Genomic DNA, 17,860 nt, shown 5'->3' on the forward strand with positions numbered 1-17,860 from the left:
CCGTTAAAGGGACATACACACCCAAATATTATGCATGTGGTCAGCGAGCTACATTGACTTCGGTCTACCTTAAAACCCAGACATGCTAAGACAGGCGCTCTCAGTGGTTCACTGGCTTCTGAATCTTTTAAGGTAGTCCTCTAGAGATGCGCTGCATGTTTGTGTGGCGCCCAGGAGGCTCTGGGCAGTTGAGGGTTAATTCCCACGCACTCAAATCGACTCAGCATGGTCTGTGTTGTGTCTGTCTGTGTCAATGTGCTTCTGTGATGTGCCTAAAATGAGCAAAGCTAAATATCTGAATGAGTATTTACGTGTTGTCTCTCAGTGTTGTCTTCTTTTGGGACAAAGAGGACAGAGTGCATGTTTCAGAGAGTAATGCCCTAACGTTTCGGTGTACTACTTTTCATCCTAAAAACAAATAATTTTTCAGAGACATTACATTAAGCCTACATCTTCCTAATCTTCATCATCTCTAATAACTATCCCAACTTAAATATGTCATGTCTCTCTCTTTCTGGCTCACAGGGGGCGCTGCTGCTACTTCACTCTGAGGATGACAGACAGCTTGAGGCTCGCTTTGCTTTTCTGTAAAAATGTCACAAATCAATAGTGTTTTCTCTTGAAATCTATTCATATTGAACATTTAGCTGTCCCTTTCAGTCAATGACATGCCCGTGCAGAAGACCATTTCATTGTAGTGAGACCATTTTTCCAAACTTGACAGTTCTCACTGTATAAAATGACCTATTCACCTTTTTCACAGCAGCCATTTTGTGTCTAAAAGGCAGGGTAAAACCAAAACATTGGGGGTTTCCAACTTCCAATCCATTTAGGTGTTATAGGTGCTGGGGCCCTGATTCATGTTTTGGTTGCACCTGTGTTTACCCTGCCTTTTAGACACAAAACAGCTGCTGTGAAAAAAGCTCATAGAGCCCATTTTGACCTCTAGTCTAATCACACCCTGATGAAAACTTCTGTTTATAGCTACATACTAGAGACCATACACAGGGGGTGTATGGCTTTAAGTAGTATTGAGAATAAGGGTGTGTTTCTGAGCACCCAGTGGAGAAAAGTGAAGAGCCTGGCTCCAGACCTTCCAAGTCCCACCCAATCCAGAGTTGACTGCTTTCATGGGTTTGTTTGTTTGTTTGTTTAACTTGAATTTATGTCAATTTTGGTATTATGTTGGATTTATTTATTTATTTATGAATAGAATTCCTTTGTCTTTGTCTTCCAAAGAAGTATCCCAGTAGACTTTAAGTTTCAGTTTATTACAAAAACAAAGACAATAATAATAAAAACAAAACATTTAGCAAAGTATATTCCAATTGACATTCTGATATTGTTCCCAAGCTGTACAGCATGCAACGTCACAATCACAGCATAACAAAATATGATGAAAGTAGGAAAGTGAGTGTGTGTGTGTGTGTGTGTGTGTGTGTGTGTGCGCTCGTGCGCACTGCGCACACGTGCGTGCGCATAATTATACTCTTTCACAAACAACATTATTTTCTCCTGTGAACAATTAAGTAAAGTAAATCAAGTTATCCTTTATTTATCCCCATGGGGAAATTCATCCTCTGCATTTGACCCATCCTCTACTAGGAACCTTCCTAGAACTAGGAGTAGTGGGCAGCCGCAGTGCAGCGCCCGGGGACCAACTCCAGTTCTTTTACCATTGCCTTGGTCAGGGGCACTGACAGGAGTATGAACCCTAACATACCCGTCTTTAATGGTGGGAGGAAACCGGAGCACCCGGAGAAAACCCACACGAACAATGTACAATTGTATACACTCCACTGCCTTCCTGATGATTGAGTCTATCAGTCAGCGGCTGGTATGGTCTGCCATCTCTGTGTCCGAGCTGAGACTGAGTTCGGCCATGTGATAGAGGGCGGGATCAGGGTGCGAGGAGAGCTGTGACTGGCTGGTCTGGGCGCACCTGTCCCGTGACTGGACAATGGCTTGGCGCAGGCAGGTGATCCACTGCTGCTTGCTGAAGGAGTCGTTGGCCTGCAGGCAGTGGGAGTGGGCTTTGGAGCGCCCCCTGCTGCTCACACGGAAACAGTTCCTCACTGGGAGAAAGAGAAGGAGGGAGAGAGAGAGAGAGGCATTGGAGGAAATGGAGTGGAAGCAAGGTTTGTGTGTTTCACTTCAACTTTGAAGTAAACCCTGGACACCAAACCACACTGACCGGCACAACCACACTGTACTACGAGCATCGCTGTAGCCCAATGCTAAGTCATCATATTAGAGGCATTGGGGGAGGTGGAGTGTACAGGATTGCCACATGCCACTCTTTTGTAATCATAGATTTTCAAGGACAAATTATTTCAAAATTACAGGCCAATAATTCACAGAGATGTTCACACATAATATACATCTCGTAAAAACCCTCTAATGCAAATTTCTTTCCAGTCATGTTTACACATCGGAATGAATCATTAACAATAACAAACTCAAGGCAATCTTGACCAGCAATGACACAATGCAGCGTGCTAAACCCTGGGCAGACATACTATGTGCATAGCTGTTAGCCTACAGTAAATGCCACTCTGTCTGTCCTCACTTCATTGCCACGATTGACACAAAAGATACATTTTTACTGTATACTTTCAAAAAAAAGGAAGGAAAGGGCTCCATTTCTTTTGACCAAAGACAGTCACAAAATGTGCTTCTGTAAAACCCAGCTTTTAAAAATACACTTAAGTGTTTGAGGTCGAAAATAACGGGCTGAGGGGAAGCTTGGAAATACGGATCCCTATTTACACAATACACCACTGTGTCCTCCTATGGTTTAAAGCCCCTGGAAACCCAGATCCACCATAACCTTCTGACTCTGTCATTTTGGGTCTTAGGTGCATAATAGTAAGCATCTAAAACAGGGGTGTCAAACGTACGGCCGGGGACCAAAACCGGCCCTCCAGAGGATCCAATCCAGCACACAGGATGACTTTGCAAAGTGTAAACACATCAATCCAATGTGATGCACTTGTGAAGGCTAAGAGGTAGCAGGTTTCAGGAGCAAGTTCAATATTAAATAGCCTACCGGTATTCCTGTTTTCTGTATTCATCATTATGTATGACTAATGTTCAATAGTATGTTTAATTAGGTATACGCTATTTGCACCTAACAGAATGTTATTATGTTTAATTATGTTTAAAGTATGTTCATGCCCTTTGCACTATGGGCAGTGAATACGCCACTGTCTGTGGCGTGTCTTACTGCTTATTGCTTGTTGCCTCTTGTTTTTTATTTATATATCTTTTAATTTTTGCACTATGTTGTAACGGAGTCTACAGCACAAGAATTTCACACGTGATACTTGTACTACGGAGTGACAATAAAAATCTTGAATCTTGAATCTTGAATCAATAAATGGTCAACTAGTTTCATTACCCTTGACTATAGAGAATTGGCACAGTTGCCATCAATTGTAATGCACAGTTACAGACAGTAGAGTTGATGATTTGTTTGATGGTAGCTGAGATAACCCTATGTAAAAACCCATACCTGTCATCTTTACACTCAAAGAAACAGGGACATTTGGGGGTTTTGTTATTTATAGGTTATTTCCAAATGCTAAATATTGTCCTTTAAGTTGTACGGTTCCTGATGTTGGGTTTGAAGTGGGCGTGCCTATGCTCCAGACTTACTACACAATAAGCTCCGTGAACCAATCAGGCTGAAGTGCCTCTACCACCTGCTCATTCAAAAAATGCATCGGAATGTATGAAGTTGTGCTGCAGCACTATGGGGGGAGGGGAGAGAGAGCACTTCAGTAGACACGCCCCCACAGTTTCAGAGCAGAGCATACTATTGGATTGTTTTCATGATTTTGAAACCAAATTTACTTTGGTGAACATTTTTTAATTGTTCAAATTTGGCTGGGTGGTTAAGAACACATTTATCATTGGTTTCCAGGGGCTTTAACATGCATTAGGTGTGTGTGTGTACCTTACCTTTATCATTGCCCCCAGAGAATCCCCCCCCCCAGAAGGTGCCCCCTCCGGCAGCCTCTCCATCGGGGATCTCCTCCAGGTTGAGGTAGATGTTGGGCATCGGCTGTTTGTAGACCTGGAACACGTGGCCTCCCTCCTTGTCCTCTCCTGGCCTGGTCAGCACCAGGGCATGCTCGAACAGGAACACATGCAGCCGCTGACAGACACAGAGGGGGACAGAGAGAAAGAGAGAGACAGACAGATGGAAACAGGGAGAGAGAGACAGATAGCTATATTTAGAACAGTATTCAAGCAGGCACAGATCTTCTATTCTTTTGACAGATGCAGGATAGACAGGCAGTTCTCAACAACCTCAGGAGAATCGCCCAAAGGTTAGGCTATTCAACAGAATAAAATGAGAGAGAGAGGGAGGGAGGGAGGGAGGGAGAGAGATAGAGAGAGAGAGAGCGGGAGAGAGAGAGAGAGAGAGAGGGAGGGAGAGAGAGAGAGAGAGAGAGAGAGATAGAGAGAGGGAGGGAGAGAGAGAGAGAGAACGGTAAAGTAGTTGGCTGCTACCTGTCCCTTGGTGTTCTTGAGTTCTCCATGGCAGTAGAGGAAGCGGGACATTTGAGTCTCTGGGAGTCTCTGGCTCTCTTCGAGGTAGGACAGACCCCTCCTGTAGAACTGACACTCAGCCTCTCCGGTCTTGATGTTCACCTCTGAGACGACCCTCTGGATCGTCCTCAACTGAACAGAACCAAACAGTAGCAGTCGTGTGAGTTATCCTACCGACCGGGGTTACGCGCAGAGCCCAGAGGTGATTTAAGCAATCATTCACATTTTTCATGACTCTGTCAATCAATTTGTTCCTAATGACTTCATATCATTGTTTTCTGTTCTGATTCATGTTTTTCGAAAACACTAATGAATAGAAGAAACTATTTATTGAGCTCGTCTGCCATGGGTCATAATTTAAAGTATCACACATTGGGGGGGGGGGGGGCTAACTTTTCGTTGGGTTAACATTTTGATATGAGGGTTGTTAATTTTTTCTTTGAAATATTTTTTTTATTGATTTTCCAAGTTTTCATCATCGCACAGGAGGAATAGAAAATACAAAACATGTACTATATTTGACATCAGTTCACCTATTCGTCTCTCAAATACAAACAAGCACTAATCATCCAATATGTTGACACATTGAATTACCCATTACAATCCCTACCACCCTACCCATGAGGCTTGTTTCTTACAGTAGGTTATATGTGGGGTCCCCACTGTGAGCCCAGTCAGTAGTCGTATGTTAAATATGTTGGTAGGATGAGGAGGGTTTTAACTTTGATTCAACCACTAGGCTTTTGCTTCTTTCACAAACTGGGTGCAGGCAGAGCAGTTAGAGTGATTACTCTATGGGTGCAGGCACAGCAGTTAGAGTGATCACTCTATGGGTGCAGGCAGAGCAGTTAGAGTGATCACTCTATGGGTGCCGTGCACTCGCTGTCGGTAGCTGTAAATGTAAAAAATGTGCTCAAATTTCCCCCCCAAATTCTGGTGTCAGGTTTGTGCACTTCTTCTGACCAGCTGAGACCTACGAGTGAAATACAAAATGGTCTCCTAAACCAGAGGTTCTCAAATGTTTTTCAGCCAAGGACCCCTTACAAGATAGAAAATCTACCGGGGACCCCCTCATTCTGATTTGTGATTTTGGGCTAAGCTTAATTGTTTCCACGGTAACGTGCTTGACTTTTAATTTGATAGGTTTGTTATTAGAATGTAATCCATGAACCATTTTAGATTTAAAGCATAACTATTTTCGTTGAACTATGAAGATTTAGCAAAAAATATAAATATACGGTATATATATATTTTTTATTACATTACATTACGTCATTTAGCAGACACTTTTGTTTTGTCCAAAGCGACTTACAATATCACAATTTGTCAACAGTACAGAAAACCACTATGCAACACAATCAATGACAGCCAAGATATTTTGATAGACTAGCACCATGTAGGTAGTAGTTTGAGAAGGAATAAGTAACATGTAGCATTTTATTTTTTTACTTGAAAACTTTTCGCGGACCCCCTGGCAAAGTGCCACGGACCCCTGGTCATGAGCGTGCTGCTTGTCAAATGATTCGTGGGTAGGGTAGTAGTAAAAAAAAAAAAAAAAAATAAATAAATAAATCGGTAACCTCTTTCATGTCATTTAGAGTTGCCAGTGCATAAATGTGCCTATAGTGCAGCTTTAAAATGTTTATGTATTCAAATGAGTGGGTGTCATGTGTGTGTGTGTGTGTGTGTGTGTGTGTGTGTGTGTGTGTGTGTGTGTGTGTGTGTGTGTGTGTGTGTGTGTGTGTGTGTGTGTGGGTGTGTGTGGCTACCAACTCACAGCTTCGGGCAGTGTGTCCTCATCAGGATGATCTGGAGGCGTGCACTTCTGGATCTCTTTCAGCAGCAGGGCATATTTGACCAATCGGCTTCGAGGGAGATCCAGGAAGTTCCAGAGATCCAGTTTCCTGCTGAAAGAGGACTCCTGACAGAGGCGCAGAAAATGCTCCACTCGCTTCTCCTGCTTCTTCTGATCCAGCAGAGCCTTGGCCCCCACCTGGTTACAGCAGTACGTAATGTAGGCCTCCAAGCAAGGGAACTGCAGAGAGGGAGAGAGGGGGGAGGAGCAACAGAGCAGGGGGAGGGGCAACAGAGCGGGGGCGACAAAGATGAGGTCGACACGAGCGGTTAAAAGCAGCAGAGGCAAATGTAGAGTGAACTCTGCGACATGGTGGTTTGAGAGCAGCACATAACACAGAAGAAGACTTCGATCGAGGAAGTGGAACGAGTGAGTGAAGGTCAGCTTGTGCACTCCTCTTCCTCTCTCTCAGTCCTTTGGGTTGCATGGAGATACTCACCCACTTGAGCAGAGTGGGCCCCACCTCTCCGACAGTCTTCTCTGATCCCCTCAGCCTTTCAAGGCGACTCAGAAGATCTGGCAGAAAAACAGCAGCGAAAAACAGTTGAAAGTGACGACAACAACAACGCCGGTAAAATACGTGACATACATACAGTACATCACACTGGGCTCATTCAACTAGAAAAAGAGGAACAAATCCATAAAGAAACACTAGAGCAGGGGACTCTCATTCAGTTATAGCAAGGAGGATGCAGCAATGACCAACTGCACACACACACACACCTTCTTTTCTGTGCTTATGTATTGTACATGTACCATGCAAACATGACTCTGTTATGAAATATAGTCATCAATTTAGTGGAGGTAAAAAGTGGCTTTTTACCATGAATGACATGCCTGTTGAATGCGACCAATTACATATTGTTGCTGCAAAATCGGCCTCTTAACGACACTGGAATAAAGATCGACTATAGAGGCGATAAAGAATAGACTATAGAGAAATAAATTGACGGTAAATATTCGATATGGCCGGAATTCTGGAACATTACCGGCTATTCAGCCTCTCTGGTCTCAATACTCTGTCTGATTTTGGGAAAAATTGGCCGTCTGGAAAAAATGCCTAGCGGAATCCCTGATGTACTGTATATGTGACAAAAATTAGATACGGTATATTATTTTGGATCCATCCAATTAACATCCATGCATCCAATTAACAATAAACACTGTCCTGCATTCCTATACAAGTGTGTTTGAGCCGAGTGACGTTTTACCTTCATGGAGGGGAATGAGAGCATCCAGAGTGCCAAAGATCTGTCCCAGCTCGCTCTCTGTCATGATCGCCAGCGTCAACATGGGCTCATAGTACACCTGGTCACGCACACACACACACGCACGGACACACGCACACACACACGCACGGACACACGCACACACACACACACACACACACACACACACACGCATGGACACACGCGCGCACACACACACACACACACACACACACACACAATTTAAGCAGTAAGCCCTATGAGGCCGTGATTTACAGTGATTTTACAACAGCTGAGGGGTGTTTACGGCACGATGTGCAAACGGTTACTACACACAGCCGACCTGGTCAGTTTTGAGCAACCCAAAAAAATGCAATATCGATTAAGAAATAATCGTTCTGCTGCCAGGCAATGTATTCCTTCAGCCGCGATATAAGCAGAATGGTTGCCAAGCAACACAGAGATGCTGTTTGGCACACACAGTAATACTGTGATGCGGTCACAGCTGTAGAGTATTTTACAACGGCTTCAAACGTGGCTCAGCCAATCATAATCAAGGACCGCAACTATCCAGCTGTCATTGACTGTGCTGCATAGTTCATTGAAAAAAAACCGTCTGCCAAATGACGTAATGTAATCATGTATAAAAAGAACGAGGCACAGAAGCGGGTGTATCAAATGTGGCTTTGGGGAGATGCAAGAGGGATGACTGGCTTGAATGGGCTACAAAAAGATACTGAAAATGTCTATTTATTAACGATATAAATACATAGATATAAATACACAGATATACATACATATGATTTCAGACGGCAGCCCGTCTTTATCGTATGAATATCTGTGTATTTATATCTATGTATATATATCTATATCTATATATATCTATATATATCTATCTATATATACAGTATCTATATATATCTATATATCTATATATATCTATATATATATATATATATATAGATATCTATGTATCTATGTATATATCTATCTATTTATTAACAATATAAATACATAGATATAAATACACAGATATACATACATAGATAAATACATAGATATAAATAGATAGATATAAATACATAGAGGTATATGGCTATTGTAATCTGTTGGATGTGTTTTAATGGACAAGTACCTTCTTGACAAGACTGAGGTCATCGATCAGCTGCCTCTCCCCCTGAGTCAGCTCATAGATCACCTGCAGGGAAGCCCAAACAGCTGAACATCAGTATACCTTCAGTTAACCCATCCACCTTTAACCCAACCGTCAGTTAACCAACCTTCAGTTAACCAACCTTCAGTTAACCCATCCACCTTTAACCCAACCGTCAGTTAACCAACCTTCAGTTAACCCATCCACCTTTAACCCAACCTTCAGTTAACCAACCTTCAGTTAACCAACCTTCAGTTAACCAACCTTCAGTTAACCCATCCACCTTTAACCCAACCTTCAGTTAACCAACCTTCAGTTAACCCATCCACCTTTAACCCAACCGTCAGTTAACCAACCTTCAGTTAACCCATCCACCTTTAACCCAACCTTCAGTTAACCCATCCACCTTTAACCCAACCTTCAGTTAACCAACCTTCAGTTAACCCATCCACCTTTAACCCAACCTTCAGTTAACCAACCTTCAGTTAACCCATCCACCTTTAACCCAACCTTCAGTTAACCAACCTTCAGTTAACCCATCCACCTTTAATCTAACCTTCAGTTAACCAACCTTCAGTTAACTCATCCACCTTTAACCCAACCTTCAGTTAACCAACCTTCAGTTAACCCATCCACCTTTAATCTAACCTTCAGTTAACCAACCTTCAGTTAACTCATCCACCTTTAACCCAACCTTCAGTTAACCAACCTTCAGTTAACCCATCCACCTTTAACCCAACCGTCAGTTAACCAACCTTCTGTTAACCCATCCATATAGCACTCATGCATGCACACATGTGTGGATACAGGAGCCCACACATGCAAACACACAAAATGCAAAATACATACATACATACATACATACATACACTCTGAGTGAATATACACAGCTGATTGTTTGAAAGGGGAAGTTGAGCCCCAGTGCCAGCTCACATCCTCTTTCATAATCTCTGGCAGAGCTGCTGCAGAGAACTGCAGAGTAGATTCTAGTCACCCACCCACTCTGCAACCACTCTGCAACCACAGACAGCCCCATAGCTGCTCCACACAGGCAGGCAGGCAGGCAGAAGACACAAGATGCTGTACCTCCACACTGACATCAACTCATCATGTGACTTACTGCTGTTTTGGCCAACAAGTTACGGCCAAGGTCATTTTTCAGTTTTTTACAGTTTATGAAAGTGCAGATTGTAAGCTTGCAAATGATATGCCATACATTGAAATCTGAAAATAGTTTGTCCTCCTAAAAGCAACATCCAGAAAAAAACAAATTAGCTAACAAATTATTTGAAAAAGTGTTTGATCCTAAAACGGTTTGTTTTATAGAACACCGCAGGGATGACGTATTTGTGTAGGCTGACCCAGAAATCGTCGCCGTGGTTCGTAAGGGGAAAAGTCTATAGGACTTTATAATGAAGGATTTCAGTTCAATGCATGAAATAAGGTCTGTGGTTAACACGAGCTTATGGGAGTGGAAATGTGTGTTCATCAGGATCATCTTCACAAACAAGGACCAGTTTTATGACTTTTGAAGCATTTTCTGAAAATCCCTGCATTTACGCTTCAAAAGTCATAAAAGTGGTCCTTCTTTGTGAAGATTATCCTGCTGAACACACATTTCCACTCCCATCAAGCTTTGTTAACCACAGACCTTATTTCCTGCATTTAACGGAAATCCCCATTCTAAAACCCCATAGCCTTTTCCCCTTACGATTTTTGAACCAGCGTGGCAGCGATTTGCTACATCCGATTCATGACAGCGGTGCTAACCCATTGATACCTGATGCAGCATTTGCGTGTATATCCCTCATTTGTGTGTGTATCCCTTTAAGACCGCGAACTTAAAGGGATACACACACAAATGCTGCATCAGGTATCAATGGGTTAAGTGCGTTCTTCAACTTGTAAAGAGTGGGCGGCTTTAGCTCAGGAGGTAGAGCGGGTCGGCCAATGACGCAAGGGTTGGCGGCTCGATCCCCGCTGTCGTTGTGTCCTTGGGCAAGACACTTAACCCTCCTTGCCTCGTATGATTGGTATGAATGTAGACATGAATGATGGTGGTCGGAGGGGCCGTTGAGCGCCGATGTGTGGCTGCCACGCCTTCGAACCACCGGTACGAATGGTGTGAACGAATAATGATTCTGTGAAGCGCTTTGAGCACTTGGAAAGGCGCTATAAAAATCCAATCATTATTATTATTATTATTATTATTATTATTATTAAACTTGCCTAATATGAAAAAGTGGAAAACAACAATAATCCTTTATCTTGATTTGTGCAATTTCATGGTTGCCTATATTGTTACCCCCCGTTACCCCCTTCCCGATCGAAGTAGCTCAGGAGTGTCTCATCCTTTCAGAAATGCCTTTTCTAAACTCAACTTTTCAGCCCCGCCCCCTCGTACCTCTTGACGTTTGATCTCCTTCGCGGTGAGTTCACAGTGCTCCACCGTGTCGCTCCAGCACTGGCTGTTGCGTCTCCGTGGAAACGACGAGGCCTTGCGAGGGCGGAGGGGAGCAGGGGGCAAAGGTCGCGCCTCGGTACGAAAACTGATAGAACGCTGTGATGGTGGGGCGAAAAAAAACAGCCAAACAACAGTTACGTTTCGACAAGTCATTACATGCTGGATTTGCAGAACAAGAAGCAATGCGTGTGAGTTTGTGTGCCGTTACCGAAATGGACTGTCCGAAGCGCTTCAGAACAGGCGTCTTCACTGGGGTGATGAGGCCTGTCGAGCTATTGGACTTGACCACAGGTCTGACCTTTTTATAACTGGGCTCCTGGACCTGGAATGAAATCAAACAAACAGCAACTTAAGAATCCAGCTTGGATATGTGTACATTATGTGATAGAAATCGTTATTTAGCTGACCAATATGGGTCAATGCGCCTTTTTCACAGCTGCCATTTTGTGTCTAAAAGTCAGAGTAACACAGGTGCGACCAACTCACTAATTAGAGCCCCAGCACTGGAACCCCTAAATGGACTGGAAGTTGGAAACCCTACTGAATGTTTTGGCGCACCCGTGCTCACTTCCTGCCTTTTAGACACAAAATGGCTGCTGTGAATAAAAAGGCCTATATCAATTACCGTCAAACTAACGCTGTCAATACATCAGAAGACCAATAACTGAGCATCTGGCAGGTAGGAAAGGGGAGCTTCTCACCTCTAAGTACTGCATCTCGTCATCGTCGTCATCGTCATCCTCATCATCATCCTCTTCATCCTGACACAACAGAACCAATCACGTAACAGAATGACTCCGGGGGAACTCGAATGGAGAAATACCGTCCAACAGCCACTTTTTAGCCACAAATGTCCACATGGAATACATGTTGGTGTAATAATGTCAAAGTCGTAACATGGTGAGTGGGAGCAGTAAAAGAAAAGAAAAATAGTGTGTGTGTGTGTGTGTGTGTGTGTGTGTGTGTTTGGGGGGGGGGGGGGGGGGGGATGGTGGTCCGCCCTTTGTGTATTCAATGCACTGAATCCTGAAACAGGACATTTTAAAATGGCATCATTTGGTTTAGTTTATTTCACACATCATAACATGGAATACAGTACATGCTGCATACATATATTTACAGTAATTGGATGCATGAAAGGGTCACCCCAAGGAAGCTATTTAAAGCTTATAATAGGGGGCCCGGGTGCCCACATATAACAGACAGGATATTGGCCAGATATCCTTAGGATACATCAACATACAAGCAGACATACACAATAGACAATCCCAGAGTCATGGTTAGGAAGATTAGTCGTTATGATCAGTGCACAATAACAAATTTATACATAAGTCCAGAGAAATAAATAGAACAAAACAAGCAGCATTCATATGCAAAATACAATCAGAAAATTAAACATACATTGATAGAAGTTGCCTTTTTAATTTTTTCTTGAAGATGGAGATAGAATGTGACTGTTTTAATTCCTCATCTAGCTCATTCCAAATCTGTGGTCCTCTGCACACAATACTAAAACTGGTACATTTTAGCCTTCGTTTTTTTCCGGTGATTTGGTTTTTGTTCCTGGTGGTATATGAGTTTGATCACCCAAAGACTCTTGCACACCTGAGAAGTCTTGTGGCAGGTGCGTAGGTGGAGTAGCACACGTGCACACACACTGTCACCACTTGCCTAAACAGTTTATTTCAGTGCAGGACCTTTCTCAAGAAATGCTGTATAATAAACTGCTGTTTGAGCAAAGTGATGACAGTGTGATGACAGGGTGTCCCCTTCCTCTTCTAAGTTGCATCATTTGAACAGCTCATCCTCCACTGTGTGCTTCACAAGAGACTTTGAATACTTTGAAGTAGGGATGCACGATATATCGGCAATCATATCGGTATCGGTCCGATGTTACAAGGTTAATATCGGTTATCGGTATCAGCCAAATTCTTCACATTGAGATGAAATAATGCAGGAAATCTATGATTTATGGGCTTTTACAAATGTTTTTGAAATAAAGAAATGTATAACTTTTTCAAATTCAGTGTTAACATGTGTTTTTCAGTATGTACAAAATATTATTAGCATAGAAATGTGTTTTTATACAGATCATATCGACATCGGTAAATATTGGTTATCGGCCATAACAGCAATGTTAATATCGGTTATCGGCATCGGCCAAAATTTTCATATCGGTGCATCCCTACTTTGAAGTCAGCCGTGTGTAGATGAAATAGCTTGAGTCCGAGTCATTTTTAGAATTCACAGAATAAGGAGAAGTCAGAGTGTAGTAGGCTATGTGTGTTTATAAGAGAGAGAGAGAGAGACACACCAGGAAAGTGGAAAAGGAAGATGTCGAGAAGGAAGAGATGTTGCATGGTGCAGATATCTCGCTTCCTGTGCGAACCTCTCGAAGAGGAAGAAGGGTGGAGCTTTGCCTCTGTAGTCACATTTACCAGATGTCTGTCACACTGTTTGCCACACTAACCACATCAGATGCTTATTTTCAGTGTGCAGTCAGTACGGTAAGAAGACACGTACAAAGATATCACCTAGACCCGTGGTACGCAACCCCCCCCTCCCCTCCCGCCCCCCAAAAAACAAGCAAACAAACTTTGCAAGACCCACAATAAAAAAAAGTTCGATTTTTATTTATCTATTCGTTTATTTTAAGTAAGACTTAAAAGAGCCACAACGACCCATAAAGGAGCCACATGTGGCCCTAGAGCCTCGGGTTGAGTATAAACAGTATAAACAGTATATACCGCATATACACACAGTATAATCTTTATCTATGAGTAAACGCAAGAACGTTTAGGCGTAAAACTGGCGTAGTGTAAAATCAGGTAGATATAGATGCAGTAGAATGTGAAGGCATGTACAGAAGCAATAGATTCGTCAATGTAGAGAGAGTCTAAAAAAGCTTCAGTGACAGGCAGCACATTTTTTTTTAGGTCACTTGTCAGCTCTGCACTCGGCATTGTGGTCACAAAGGTAACGTTGCCTAACTTCCGCTAGTGACACAGAGAGAGAGAGAGAGAGAGAGAGGCACACACAGAAAAATGAAGAGAGTGTGGAACAGATAAGCAGACCATCTCAGAGGTCATTCACCTCATGACTGTGTTCTCACACCTAATACCCTTGTAGACCTCTGGTGGTACTCTGTGTATTATGTCTGTATTGTGTGTACATTGTGTGTACTGTATTGTATGTACATCCTTGAATACTTGTATGTATAGCTTTACTCTTGTGGTTTTATATTTGATTGTTTCTTTTTGGGTATGTCCATTTGAGTTGTGTTTTGGTGTAGGAGTCGCCTGTGGGCAGGTGTTGAAAATTAGCGTTCCGCTATAAACACTCAACGCTGTGTATCTGGTTGTTGTGCATACGTGTATGTTACATCTCCAATGCTCTGTGACGTTCATATGAAATAAACCTAACCTCATGAAGAGAGTGTGGAACAGACAGCAGACCATCTCTGAGACCACTGACAGAGACATGCACACAGGTAGATTAAGAGACTGTGAGACAGTCAGATATCAGACTATCTCAGAGACCATTCACGTCATGAAGAGAGTGTGGAACAGATAGGAGACCATCTCAGATCACTCACCTCATGATGAAGAGTGTGTGGAACAGATAGGAGAACATCTCAGACCACTCACATCATGAAGAGTGTGTGGAACAGATAGACCATCTCAGAGACCATTCACCTCATGATGAAGAGTGTGTGGAACAGATAGACCATCTCAGAGACCACTCACCTCATGATGAAGAGTGTGTGGAACAGATAGACCATCTCAGAGATCACTCACCTCATGATGAAGAGTGTGTGGAACAGATAGACCATCTCAGAGATCACTCACCTCATGATGAAGAGTGTGTGGAACAGATAGACCATCTCAGAGATCACTCACCTCATGATGAAGAGTGTGTGGAACAGATAGGAGACCATCTCAGAGACCATTCACCTCATGATGAAGAGTGTGTGGAACAGATAGACCATCTCAGAGATCACTCACCTCATGATGAAGAGTGTGTGGAACAGATAGGAGACCATCTCAGAGACCATTCACCTCATGATGAAGAGTGTGTGGAACAGATAGGAGACCATCTCAGAGACCATTCACCTCATGATGAAGAGTGTGTGGAACAGATAGGAGACCATCTCAGAGATCACTCACCTCATGATGAAGAGTGTGTGGAACAGATAGGAGACCATCTCGGAGACCCCTCACCTCATTGATTCTGATGACAGGCTCAGGGCTTGGCTCTTGCTTTCTTTTCTTCTACAGACAGATACGTGAGAAAGTGAGTCAGTCTCGGTTTTGAAAGGAGCGCTTTGAGAGGCTTTAACAGAAGAAGAGAGCTGCAACTTACCCCACCATGGTCACCGAGGATGTGCGGGTCTCTGGGTGCTGCATACCTAAAAAAAAAAAGAGAAAAAAGCAACTGTTAATGACACCGAGCAAACATCCCCTAACACATTTCACACAAGATAAACCTTTAACTATACATCCATAAGGTAAATCAGATAGCATGTGCCTAAATGAACAGGGTATGATTATAAAACTTTCATTACGGAGACGAGGTGAAGAAAATGTTTCCTGCACCCATCAAAAAATTTTTTTTTAAGAGATTTAAGTTGTTGAGGAGTCAGCGGCAGTTTGATTTATCACATTAGCAGACTTGAGTTTTATAACTTTGATCTGAACACATCTGTGCTTCCAATATATATGAATACATTTGACAGTACCCAGCACTAATCTCTGTGCCACCCCAAGGTTACAACACAGAGCAAATAAACTCCAGGTTAACTTTAAGAAGCATCATACCAGGAAGTGCGTGTTTCACCAGTCTCCTGTATCTCCATCTTTCGGCGTAGTCACAGCATCCTTATGCTCGTATTCCTCCAAAACAAGAAAAGTTTAAATCATCCAAAACAAAAACACACTTGCTGCGTATCAGTGAGCAGGGTTGTTTGGCTCGGTGCTCAGTGCTCAGTGCACTGCTGCTGCTGCTCCTTCCCCCTCACACTCTTCCTCTTGTTCCGAGACCTGACCACATCCTTTAGGGTTAACACGTATTCACATATCCGCCTCTTCTCGTTTCACAGGGCACAACACGCTGAACAAACCTTCTGATATGACTGCTGCTGCGTGAAAACTATTACTGCTGGTTCAGAGGAAAGAAAACCTGACAGTTCTCTGGCAGAAAAAGGACACACTGAAGTGTTCTCTGGCAGAAAAAGGAAGTGAGAACAGGTTGAGGCTGGAGTTTTAGAACTACAGCAAACCACTCGGAATGAAGCGGCCATTCAATAAACCAATCACAAGAGGTGCAGATGAAAAATCAAAACGAGGAGGGCGAGAGGTGATGTGATGCAATCTCTGCATAAAACCCCCTGATTGGAGTTTAGATTGTGAATACATAAGGTGTCATTTTTTTTTGCTGATTCAGAAGTCTCTGCTTCCCGGACACATCACGGTATGAAGGTTCTGATGAAAGGGCCTTAAGCAGGTCTTATGGGAAATGGCATATTAATAAATATTTCACAATATTAGTCATAGAAACTAAACCATACATGGGCAAAATGCGGCCCCAGGGCCGGACCTGGCCCCTGGACCATCTCAATCTGGCCCCCCAAGGTCCTCAAAGAAAAACAAAACCAAAAACTCAGATAAAGATCTCAGATCATAAAAGGCAGAATTATTTTAATAAATCTCATCTGCTACAGCCATTGGATTTGTATCAGTATTATATCAGATTAACAAGAAATTAGCAATCACAACAGGAGAGAGGGTTAAAAATAGGGAGACTCCCGCGAAAATCACGAGTGTTGGCAGGTATGATCTCCAATGTGCTGTTCTAAACACAAGTGTCATATTTACCTAGAAGAACAATAACAAACGGACACAAAGGTGCATCTTTTACATGGTTTATTCACTATCACACGAAGTGCTCCCAGTTGAAGATAACAACTCAATGCCTTGCTCTTAAACTGTAATGTCATTTGGAGTAGAAAGACAAGTTTATGATCTACAAGTTTGTGTCACAATCCTGTCCCCCAAATAAAATAGAAAATAAACAAAACACATGGAAAAAATAAGGAGAATAGTAAGTGAACTCATGAACCGAACCCCTGAACTGAAGTCATGTGCAACCCCCCCCCCCCACACACACACACCCCCCCAAAGCCAGAGTGCTAGATGAGATGGCTGGAGGGCGCTGACACGCACACGTGGAGGGTTCCCAGTCTGCCCAGTGGCCCTCTCCCCTCGGCCGGTGAAGCGCTGTGGGGGGTTTTTACAGTCAGGAGAGAGCCGGTGGCTGGAGCTCAAACTTGTAAATGCTTCTGAAAGGTTCCAAATTCAGGGTGGTGGGTGGAACTGAGTGCAGTGATTTGGGCTTACGGGCAAATTGGATTCTCATTACATTTCTTTTATCGCTATTTTCGGGGATCCTTGGCTGAACTTGCGTAGTGACTTGGTGTCTGTAAAATAAAACGATGCAGATGCCGGGGGGTCTAAAGAGGCAGAGGGGGTTGGGAGAGAAGAGAACAGGTAGAGAGGAGGGGTGACAGTTTGTTGTGGGATAAAAGACCTCATCTATAGTGCTGTGGGCCAGTGAGAGAGAGAGCA

General features: G+C 43.1%; 1 protein-coding gene across 3 annotated transcripts; it reads right to left on the minus strand.

Annotated features, from left to right (window-relative positions):
• Positions 1 to 1,256: 1,256 nt before the first annotated feature.
• Positions 1,257 to 16,256, minus strand: arhgef3l (Rho guanine nucleotide exchange factor (GEF) 3, like). Of its 3 annotated transcripts, none has more exons than XM_083663392.1 (13): positions 16,055 to 16,256; positions 15,600 to 15,645; positions 15,458 to 15,508; positions 11,939 to 11,998; positions 11,446 to 11,559; positions 11,178 to 11,333; positions 8,756 to 8,818; positions 7,624 to 7,720; positions 6,852 to 6,928; positions 6,335 to 6,592; positions 4,519 to 4,689; positions 3,964 to 4,159; positions 1,257 to 2,075 (listed from the first exon to the last, which is right to left on the minus strand). In XM_083663392.1, the coding sequence occupies exons 1-13, from the start codon at positions 16,090 to 16,092 to the stop codon at positions 1,828 to 1,830; spliced, it is 1,575 nt and encodes a 524-aa protein (XP_083519518.1). In that variant the 5' UTR covers positions 16,093 to 16,256; the 3' UTR covers positions 1,257 to 1,827. The 3 variants fall into 3 exon arrangements, with proteins under 3 accessions (XP_083519518.1, XP_083519517.1, XP_083519519.1); XM_083663391.1 differs by having other exon boundaries at positions 15,404 to 15,508; XM_083663393.1 differs by lacking the exon at positions 15,458 to 15,508.
• Positions 16,257 to 17,860: the final 1,604 nt, after the last annotated feature.

Source organism: Poromitra crassiceps (assembly GCF_964638095.1).
Source record: "Poromitra crassiceps genome assembly, contig: HAP1_SCAFFOLD_143, whole genome shotgun sequence".
NCBI classification, from domain to species: Eukaryota; Metazoa; Chordata; class Actinopteri; order Beryciformes; family Melamphaidae; genus Poromitra; species Poromitra crassiceps.